General features: G+C 35.6%; 1 protein-coding gene across 1 annotated transcript; it reads left to right on the plus strand.

The window, feature by feature from the left end:
- Positions 2,756 to 11,658, plus strand: LOC109835497. The gene is made up of 5 exons (XM_020403472.1): positions 2,756 to 2,833; positions 2,928 to 3,207; positions 5,267 to 5,931; positions 6,565 to 6,761; positions 11,120 to 11,658. The coding sequence occupies exons 1-5, from the start codon at positions 2,756 to 2,758 to the stop codon at positions 11,496 to 11,498; spliced, it is 1,599 nt and encodes a 532-aa protein (XP_020259061.1). The 3' UTR covers positions 11,499 to 11,658.

Genomic DNA, 11,693 nt, shown 5'->3' on the forward strand with positions numbered 1-11,693 from the left:
AGCACAAGAGAGAAATCCACAAATTATAAAAGAAACAAACTCGTTTCATACAATTCTAAAATTTCTACAATAATTTAATTACATATTTTAAAAAAAATAAAAATGAACAAATAGAATCTAGACTAGAGAGCATGAAAGAAAGAAAATAAAAATACGAAAAAAATAAAAACTAATAAAAAATGTAAGAATAAGAATATAAAGATCTAAACTATGAGGATAAAGGAAATCTAACTAATGAAAATAAAAGAGCATAGAAGAAAATTTGAACTAAAAAAATAAAAATTCAAGAAAGTAAATCTATACTACAAAATAAAAATATAAGAAAATAATAAAAATAAAAGAACATGAAAGTTAGTCTCCTGATCTTGATGGGTTCTTAGTCGTGTTCTACTAAGAGATTTGATCTCTATTTTGGAGGGATATATTCTTCTTCTGAATCCATGTTCTTAGGAAGGAAGAAAAGCATGGGGGAAGAGGGTCCTCATAGTTTGGACCTCTACGACAAGAAAATATTTTAGAAGAGAAACATTCACAATGATAGAAGACTTGAATGAAGAAAGAATGTGCTCTATCCATCGGCACCAACATGCCCCAAACCTCTAGCATTAGTAGAGAGAGGATGAAATTCCAACTAACACAATAAAAAACTTTCATAAAGTACACCTTAATGATACAAAATTCCTTTTTCTTTGAAGAACATTGATGAAGCATTTCATGAGCAAGGAAGATAGAGTCTGGAGTTGATTTTCCTCCATAGAAAGCAGTTTATTGGTCAGGACTTTTGTGAAAATTTAGGAAGTCCATTAAGAAACTAATAGGCCTAAAATCTTTAACCTGACAAGCACCTTCCAGCTAACTTACAGTCTGTACTTAATAAAGAACATGTTGATATAAGTAGAATGCTTAATGAATGATTTAGAAAGTTTTTGAACTTTAGACAAATTACAATTGTAAGGATAAGAACTTCCTTCCATCCTCAAGAGCATTTAATTAACAAGTAGCATTATATGATAGATCACTATTGATAATCATGTGAACATTGACCACATGATCTTTATATGTGTAACAATAATGTGCAGCCCTATGATCATATCATCCTCAACTGCTCTTGTTGTCTCAGTATTTAGGGCCATATTCTTGTTGATTATTGCTCCAATCAACTTACTTCATCCACTTTAGCATTTTGGGACTCTTGGTACGAAAATATTCTCTTATATCTCGTTAATCAATGGGATTGTGTTATTCTTACCAACTACTCCTTACACAGTAAGGGCAGATCTAGAAACTATTATCACTAGGGGCAAGAGAAGAATCCTACAAATATAACTAGTATCAAAGTTTTTTATTTGAACCAAAAATAAGCAAATATATTTAAAAACAGAATAAATAGTTAATAGAAGTATGTTATTAAAATTCTTTACAATTGTTCCCTCCGTATTTTCATATTTTTATAACATTGTATGGTTTCTTCTTGTCGATTCTATCAGAGATATCTCTTCCAATATAAGTGACTAAGCAATTATTCAACTAGTCATCACTCCATGCAGTCATGCATTCGATTCTTCAATATGTTAAAAATATATATATATAAAAGAGGAGAATATTTTTGTAATTGAGATGAGAATATAGGAAGATGACTTATCTATTACTATTATTTAAGAAAATTCACACTTTTGGTTCTACCCCTATGTGTGTCAAGATTTTAAATAATTTAGCATGTCTTCAACAATTAATTGTACATTAAAACTAACTAGAAGGATAAAATTATAAATATTTAAAAATATCGTAATTATCATTCACTACCTGACCAATCTTTGCATTTTCTAATAGTAAGATAATTTATGTTATTTTTAGCAATAATTTTCTAAAAATCTATTCATATTAATATTGATTATTAGTCAAAAATATTTTTTACTCACAAGTTTGATATGTAATATACGCATCGCGTTTAGCAAAGAACTAGTGAGGCAGAAGCACAACGAGTGTGATACCAAAAGTCTAATTGTGCAAAGCTGAGAAATTTGATATGCCACAGATAGTCTATATAATATAGATTTTTAGACATTAGTTGTTAAATCTTTAACATTTCCTAAAACAATTTAAGTGGTTACTTATAAGAAATGGCAAAGCTTAATAGCAATATTAATGATTTGAGGAACTAGTTTCAAAATCTTAAAAGATGTAAGGGACCGAAGAAGCCCTTTTTTCTACGGTTATTTAGTCTTAATCCCTCAAATATTGAAAGTTCCCTATTAGTCTCGCAAATTCTAGAATTGCTCGTAGGTCCCTCAAATCTAGAGGTTCTTGTAATTAGTCGCTCGGTGACTAAAATACCTCTCAGCTAATTCTTTGAACATGAAGAGGTCGGGGGAAAACATAAACTGATGAGTATTTTGGTCATTAAAGGGCCAAATTGCAGGGTGACATAAAATTTGATGGGTTTATGAGAAATTTCATATATGTGAGGGGTTGTTATGAAGTTATTGAAGATTTTAGATACTACTAACTAAATAACCGTTGAAAAAAAACGAGAAAGTATTTGCCCCTTTCGAGACGCAATAATAAAGTCACTTTCCCCCTTTTGGAGAAAAGTGCACATATTTAATATTATCTATTTATTTTCGCCATAAAAAAAAAAAAACTCATGATCCTGGTCAATTCTCCAGTCTCAGGGTCACTCCCCAGCTCCTCCGCTCGAAAATCCCCATAAAATCTCCACCTCTCTCGATCGCCCTCGGGATCCCAAATGAACGCGATGGCGTCGCCGGCGCAGTTTAGCCCAGGCCCCGGCGCTATCCTGCGCCGCCCCCACCTCCTCCGTTCCGCTCCTCAGGTCGGATCACCTCCGCACCCGCTGCTCCCGGCGGCGGAGGCTCCCCCGCCCCTCCTACCTCGAGATGTGGAAGAGAGCCATGCGATCGCGATAGGAGGTCTCAGGTCCTCCGCCAGACACGTTACCGCATCGGCGGTCGCAGGTTCAACCGTCGGTGGAGGAGAAGACGGAGGTCTTCAACAAGATCCTGGAGGTTCCTAAAGAGGAGAGGGATCGGGTCCTACGGCTGCAGGTGATCGATCGCGCCTCGGCGGCGATCGCGGCCGCGAGAGCGCTGGTCAAGGAGGAGACTGCGAAACGTAAGGGATCGGATGATGGCGGTGGATTGAGATCGGGCGGTCGGAGTTCCGGCGGAGCAAGAGAAACGAATCAAGGTACTTTATTTAGATAGCTGTTGCTAATTCTTGTAACTGAGTGAGAAAGTAAAGAAAATTTGACGAAATTTAGACAGACGTTGAAGGTTTGTGGAATTCTTGAGATTTGGGCGAAATTTTTGTAATTTCAATTTGTGATGACTATTAAATTGAGAAATTACGGGATACACTTTGAGAACTCAAAAAAAAAAAGTGAAATTTGAGGAGGTTGCTTAGGTTTTGCCTCTGAAATTTAAGCAGTGCAATGGACTGTGTGAAATACATGTACATTACTGATCTGTTCATTGCTATTTTTATAATTATTAATAAATTCTTTTTTGCGAAAATAGCAACTTACTGAATTTGAATGGTTGTTACGATCATGCAATTTTGATAAAATTCAGCAAATTCTGATTTGCAGAAACTGTTAAATCGAGGAGGTTTCTTGAGAGAACTTGGTATGGATGAAGCTTTCAGCAATAATTTACCCACATAAGCCAATGAGTTCCAAAGAAATTTCTTAGGTTTCACCCTAGATGTTCAAACAATGTACTGGACGGTGTGGAAATCGGATGAAATGTGTTTTTATGCGCCCATTTTATGGAATATTTGAGAAGAAATGGGCTTGAAAACAGTTCAATATTTTTATTTTGGCCAATCTTTCAGAAATATCAGAATTAGGCAAATTCAGTAACTTAACTTTCAGCAATTTAGGATAATCAAATTCCTTAAGGAATTATAAGAAACATAAGGACATTGTTCCAAGCTTTCTGCAAACTCATGATGCTTGAGATTGCAGTGTGTGAATAATATCAAATGGTGTGATTTCTGAAGTAAGGAGTGTTTTCCAGTGAATTATTTGACCTTGTAGTATATTAAAAAAACAAAGCGAAAAACATTATTTAAAATCCTTTTGTGCGTGTTAACGTAGCTTAATTGAACATCCTCCATTTAATGAATGATATTATTTCTTGAACATTTAAATTAATATTACTTCATATTTTAGGGATTGTACATATAGATGTCATACTCAAAGTCTAATATTGTAGTTTAAAAAAATGTGTTTTGTGAGGAAATCAGTTTTCTTTTGGTAGAATGAAGTGATGATTCTTATTTCCATTGAAGAAGTAGGTTCATTTTATTGGTATTTAAGCAGTTCTTGCTAAAAGAATTAAACAATTATTTGTTTGCATGCTGAGAGCACTATGTTATTCTAACTACACCTAATCCTTAAGTCAAGTGCTTGATCAGATCTTTTGCACAATTCTTATAGTTGCATCGACAGCACAGGATCTAAACTTAGCACTAAGATAGAATAATGACATATTTCTTATTGAATTATTACTTTCTATTGTTAAAGGTCTAACTGGAAAACATGCAATCCGAAAACATTTGCAGTTTCAACTACTGTAGGTGGAGATGCATATGTATCCCAGCTACAAACAAATATAGACTAAGTTGCCTAGTTTCTCCAGACATCTTTTATTACAAATTTCATTTATATGTGATCACTTAGTTACAAAATTTAATTACAAAACTTAAACTAAGATTCTCTTACAACATAGTATAGAAAGCTTGTAAACTTGTACCCTGTACAAATTTCAGTATTTGGCAGATATAGGCCCATCTTTTTGGCCTTATATCTGACATTATACAATTTCTATGTTTTATTTATGGTTTAACTAGTCTTCTTATGCAACTAAAAACAATCGAAAGAATTATTATACGTATAGATCAAGATTGTAAGTCTACTAACATTTGTTATTGCTTTGTTGCTTACTTCCTTTCGTTAGAAACTGATAATTTATATAATTATCGTTGTATCAGTCCTTGCAAATACTGTAATAGTGTAATATATGTAGAATGTCTATTAAATATTTTCTCATTGGTGTCGAAAAAAGAGAATTCTAGGTGAACAAGTAGGTGTCATACTCCTTCTAAATGTAGTATGTTTGAATTGTATGATAATAACTGTTGCTCTTTCTTATTCTGCTTAAAACTAGCTCCCCAGTTAGTAAATTGGATAACTTCTCAGTAAGGTTCTCATTTTTGTAGTATTCTTCTTCATAAAATTTTCCAGGTTTGCAGGCTGCGACACCATTTCTTCATCGATCAAGAGGTGCAGAACATGTGACTCCTGGTCCTGATTTTTGGTCATGGTCCCCTCCTCAGGGCAGTCAAAATAAATCAATCGATGATGCCACTGGCTTACAGCCAGCAAAGAAATCAAGCCCACATCCCCATCCATCTAGTTCATTGCTAGAGAAAGAGAAATCTTTAGATATTTTACCACTTCCTTTCGAGAGCACCCTTACTGAAAATGACCATAAACTTCCTCTACCACCTCTTCAATCATTTCTGGAGGTTGAGAAAATAAAGACAGAGAATTCCTTGTCAGATCTCTCAACCACAGCAGACGAAGAAGATAAGCTTGGTGTTCTTTTCTCAGCGCATGCAGTAGAAGCTGCCGAAGCCCTAAGTAAGAGTGATGAAACAGCTCCACATGGAGTAAAATCAGATGGTACAAAGTGGTGGAAAGAGACAGGTATTGAAAAGAGGCCAGATGGGGTTGTTTGCAAGTGGACATTGGTTCGAGGGGTCAGTACTGATGGAAGTGTCGAGTGGGAAGACAAGTTCTGGGAGGCCTCTGATCAGTTTGATTATAAGGAACTTGGTTCAGAAAAATCTGGACGTGATGCTGCTGGAAATGTTTGGCGAGAGTATTGGAAGGAATCAATGTGGAAGGTGAAGTTTAATTTAGCTTTTAGCATAAAAAAGTTTTTTTTTTCTTTTGTACAACCAACTGAAATATTCCTCCCATAAGTTCTGAAACTTGTAAATTATAGATATAAACCGCATCATTGGTACTTAATTTTTTTATTAATTTAATAATTGCATGAAAGCACCAGCTTAAGAATACATTGCATAAGTTGAGAATTGTCACCGTAGAGGGATGATTCAGTTAAATAACCTTTTTAATTTTGTCATGCCATCATCAGCTCAATGATCGTTGTGGGTTGCACTTGATGCCTGGTAAAGTCGCTTGGGCAACAAGAGCTTGTAATAAGACCTTGATGGGTAATTGGTAAAGGATGAAGACATACTACTGTAGATCTTTTCTGTTGATGTATATTGTTGCTTTTAGTGTAAATATATAAAGCAGCGATTCATTAATGACTCGTTGTTTAACATAAGGGGGTAGCACACCAGAGGAAGCAGTAACCCGAATCTTTGCATGAAGAAATATGGTCATGTTAATCTAGTCTTATAGTCATGTAAAAAATTCTTGGCTATGATATGTTAAAAACAGTGTTGCCATACTTTGATGGTTCACATAGACAAAGGCTGACTGCAGTATATGAATCCTACTTTTCTCAGGATCATAATACAGGGCTGGTGCATATGGAGAAGGCTGCGGACAAGTGGGGCAAGAACGGCTATGGTGGTGAGTGGCATGAAAAATGGTGGGAACACTATGATGCCTCTGGCCAAGCTGAGAAATGGGCCCATAAATGGTGCTCCACAGATCCCAACATACCGCTAGAGGCTGGCCATGCTCATGTCTGGCATGAGAGGTAAGAATTGGCTTTTCCTCTCTTGAGATTTTTGAAAGTTCTTAGCTACTTTCTTTGTTTAGTATTCTTAGTCAGTTATGCCAAAACATGACTTTAGGTAGTTCGGAGTAGACAACATCCAATTAGTTGTCTACTTATGTTTTGGGAATGTTTTTCCTTTTACTAATGGACTTTCCTCTTCTAATCTTATAAGTGATAACTAGTAAAGAGAAACTTATTTGGTTTATCTAGAATGTTAGTATGTCAATTGTTAGGAATCTAGTCGACTTTAGATCCCGAACAAAGACTTTTAACTTTTTAGGTTTTTGTGAAAAACATTAACTTTATGGCGAAATAATTAAAACAAACAAACAACACACAAAACAAGAAGATTTTTGTGGTTTGGCAATGTGCCTGTGTCCCGGGGAGAAGATTGAGATTTCTTTATTACTTGAAGAACAAGACAAAACCTTAAACTTTATGGCGAAATAATTAAAAAAAAAAAACAACACACAAAACAAGAAGATTTATGTGGTTTGGCAATGTGCCTGCATCCATGGGAGAAGGGAGAGATTTCTTTATTACTTGAAGAACAAGATACATGAATATTCCCTTCTTGTTATCACCTCACAAGAGTAATCACGGATTCTTGTAGATCATCACAAGAATAATAACATTCCTCTTAAAAAATCCTCACAAGAGTAATCTTTTTTTTTCCTTATCTTCTTGACTGTTTACTTCTTCTCTTAGAATGAACCTCTCAAGGGGTATTTATCCTCCTATTATAAGTTCATGTAAGATTCCTTTTAACCAATTCTAATGCCCACATGATTCCTTTCTCATGGTACTTTCTAGAGTTATTCCAATCCTAGTCTTCATCTAATTGGAATTGTAATTTTCCTTTCCGGTCAAAGTCAGACTTTTAATCCTAACCAAATTAAGATTGTTTTAATGCAAGCCATATTCAACATCAAGAATGTCATTTCATAAAAACAAAGTTTGTAATACACTCACTTCCATACAGAATATGCACATGGAAGTTCTTCATATGTCACTAGTACAAAACAGGACAGTCCAAACGGTTGGAACCATTTGGGAAAACACAGTCCCAAACGGTTACAATCATTTTAGCTGTAAAAAGAACCGTTTGGGCTAAAGCCGTTGGGGAAAAGTATACCCTAACGGTCGCCCAAACAGTTACAACCGTTTCGGCAAAATCCCAAACGGTTATAATCGTTTGGACAGAGTAATATTGTCCAAACGGTTACAACCGTTTGGCCAAATTTCTGTCCAAACGGTTACAACCGTTTGGGAGAAAATTAGCCCAAACGGTTATAACCGTTTGGGCTAATTTTAACCGTTTGGGCTAATTTTGACCCAAACGATTGTAACCCATTTGGACTGTGTATTTTAATATTTTTTAAATTTTGACTATTTTATTTATCTACCTGTTTACATTTAATATACACATCTCACATAATGATTATTCAATTTCTCACAATGAAATCAAAAACATATACATACACAAAAATGTCTCAAAAGGTGCTGAATATCCAATTCAAATAGATAGTATAATATTAAAGATAAAACATATACATACACAATGATTACTCAATATCTCACAATAAAAAGCATCCAATTTTATATATTTGTCTCTAATATCCATTCAAATAACAAGAAAAAGATAATATAGAAATGCGAGAGCCAGCATCAAAGTTCTTCATGTAATGGCTGCACTCGAGGTCTTCTCTAACATATCATTTACCTACAAAATGAAACATGTAATAGCATTAATCAGATAATTGAGTTTTTCTTCTACACAAAGGAATACTTCAGTTCGATGAAATTCCAAATTGGTAAAGTGATAATGTACAAACAAAAGAATTATCATATCATGAAAAAAAACCTCTTAACATTTCCGTTAACAGAGCATTTTCATGATCCTTGCAACTTCCAATAATTGCTCATGATATATGATTATAGTTAGTTTGCAACTCCATGGGAGCATGACGATTAGTTAGAGTTGCATACAAAGATTTCACTATCAGATTTCTTCAGAACGAAGGGTCACTATTATAAACTTGCGTTTTCGTTCCCTTCTGGGTGGCTCAATCCAATTCTCACTAACAATTTTCTTAAAGTCCACCTTGTTTTCATCCTTTTGTACAAGTCAAAAATAATTAGTTAAGCAATAACTATCTAAAATATATGACATTAGTCAAGAGTTAATGTAAAAGGTAGCTTTTTTTTGTGTGATGAGGGAACTTCTGCACAGTCCTTCGGACCATAGGTATCAAACCCTCTAGACATGGCTAAGGGGCATTCCTAACGCACAGCTTCAGGTACTCTAAGAAATTAACTTCCTGTGGATACTTCCCAGGAGAGTCGACCCTGAGACCAAGGCAACTTACCAACTTGTCTGGACCTTATTGGGTAAAAAGGTGGATAATTTGCTCCCTTAACCTTATGGGGCAAGTTTCCTCTAAAAACATGTCATGGCCTGCCTTGAAGCTGTGATCTGTCCTATCATTAGCAAAGACTCTACTACATTTCCAGTTCCAACCATGTTTGCGTAGAAAAAATTGTCAGTTGCATGGACAGGGCTGCAAAATGACAAGGATATTTGCAGATATATATCCATATACACTAAATACCAATAGTCAATAGGACATGAATATGGATAGATATATCCAGAGATGAGGAATCTGCTGCTGGTGGAGGTGCTCCTAGTTAGGGATGCAACATGTAAAACACACTATACGCCATTATCTAGACAGATTATTGCCAAAATTTCACTAACCAACGAGCTTACGACCACTAACTAATTGACATGGATATATCGATATTGTCAGAATAACAATCACAAAGGTATAAAAACCATCTCCTCAAAAGTAAGACATGTAAAAAAAAATGAAATCCTAGAACCTCTTTGTTTACGGTTGGCTTCAAAAAGAAGACGGCCTAAAATAATTCCTAGCGCTCAACTTGCTCATCTTTGGTGTTCAGATCTTTATGGTCGATGTTGGTTGTTTTTTTTTACTACAAATCTCATTGGTTTTGCTTGAATATCCAATTCGGTTAGGCACTGCGCCATCACATCCAAAATTAGAAATGTAATGATTCAAGAGAAAACTTAAATTATCTATATTATGTGGTCTATTAATGGACCCAAAAGAAAAATATCACTATGTAAAGATAAACTGCAAAAGGGTGTCCATGTAAAACTAACCCTTAAGCTGCTAATCAAAATCTAGGGCCATGTAAACCCCGCTCCAGCCATGCCATCTTTCACCCACCCAATAAAACTTCCAACCAACCTTCGCCCACAAAATCCACCATGTATTCCGAACAAAAACCTGTAAAAAAAAAAGAGAGAATTGTAAGGAAAAAAGAAAAAGAGACCTCCAGGAGGAGGCATCAAAGAAAGAAGAAAGGGAAACAAATTATAAACAAAGAAATAACCCCTTTTCATTCTCTTTAAATACCCAACAACTCCATCTAGAATGTGAATTCAAAGTTGTCTGAATCAAATTTATCACCGTGGAAGATATTGAATCGTCAACACTAAATCCGCCAGCTAAGAAAAACTCACCATCACCCTAATGGTCACGCAAAGCCGTTCAAGAACAAGAGATCCAGCAAAATCTTAAAGAGAGGCAAGTTGCTAAAGTCATCATCAACGATGAAGGAGGTGACGATCAACTCACTGATATTGGATCATGCTCCTATTATCTTAAGCTAAAGTGCACATAATCAGAGCATGGCATATTTCCATCAGGTTTTTCACAAAGCAATTCCAATTCTGTTAACACCTCCGAAACAAAGTTCTAAAGGGGAAACATTGGAGCAACATTTGACGGAGTTATTAAAAGGAACAACCACCATACTAATAACATGGTCCATATCCTTGCTTTTTTATCATTTCAACCATGTTCATCAAACATAGTGATCAATAGCATGATCATCAATCTTTAAAAACGGCCCAGAACTAAGCTAAAGCTAAAAAGAAAATTCAACAAATGCACAAGTAATTAAGCAAGTTTGTTTTTGGAAGTACAAATAGGTTACTTTAGGAAGTACAAATAAGAAGACGAACCGATTTATGACTGGTTACAACTCTCTATCTAACTAACGCATCTCAATTTATTCTGTTGACATAGCCTAGCTTCTTAATTCCTTCGAAAGTCACAGATCATAATTGAACGCATAGGTAGGTAAATATTTGCATGGCTAAGTCAACGTTGCTACATTTTATCCTCAACATAGTTGAATGGTAGAAATAAACCCCTCCATATTTGCGCTAAATTCTTATATTGTTTATACTATCGTCACAAATCATCTTTGTTACAGTTATTGATACGTATTTGACTTCCAAGCAGGTGGGGTGAGAAGTATGATGGCCAAGGTGGCAGCGTGAAGTACACCGACAAATGGGCAGAACGATCTGAAGGCAACTATAAATGGTCAAAATGGGGAGATAAGTGGGATGAACACTTTAATCCTAACGGGCATGGAGTTAAGCAAGGGGAGACATGGTGGGAAGGTGAGCACGGAGAGAGGTGGAACCGCACGTGGGGCGAGCAGCATAATGGGTCGGGTTGGGTTCATAAGTACGGGAAGAGCAGTTCTGGCGAGCACTGGGATACACATGAACAACAGGAGACTTGGTACGAAAGGCATCCTCATTTTGGGTTTGAGCATTGCTTTGAGAACTCTGTACAGCTTCGAGAAGTAAAGAAGCCGCCCAAAGATGTATAGATCTCTAACCTTTTCCCTGTCCTTCCAGTGAGGTAAGTTTCATGGTTTAGTAGTATATTTTCTTGAATTGCCGTGTTATTAGCCGTTTAGTTCAGTTTTGTATATAATAATGCAGTAGCATCCTAAAATCTCTCTCTCAAAAACATGATATTTCTGATAACAGTTACTATACCTGCTATACGATCATGGCATGAC

Source organism: Asparagus officinalis, chromosome 3 (assembly GCF_001876935.1).
Source record: "Asparagus officinalis chromosome 3, Aspof.V1, whole genome shotgun sequence".
NCBI classification, from domain to species: Eukaryota; Viridiplantae; Streptophyta; class Magnoliopsida; order Asparagales; family Asparagaceae; genus Asparagus; species Asparagus officinalis.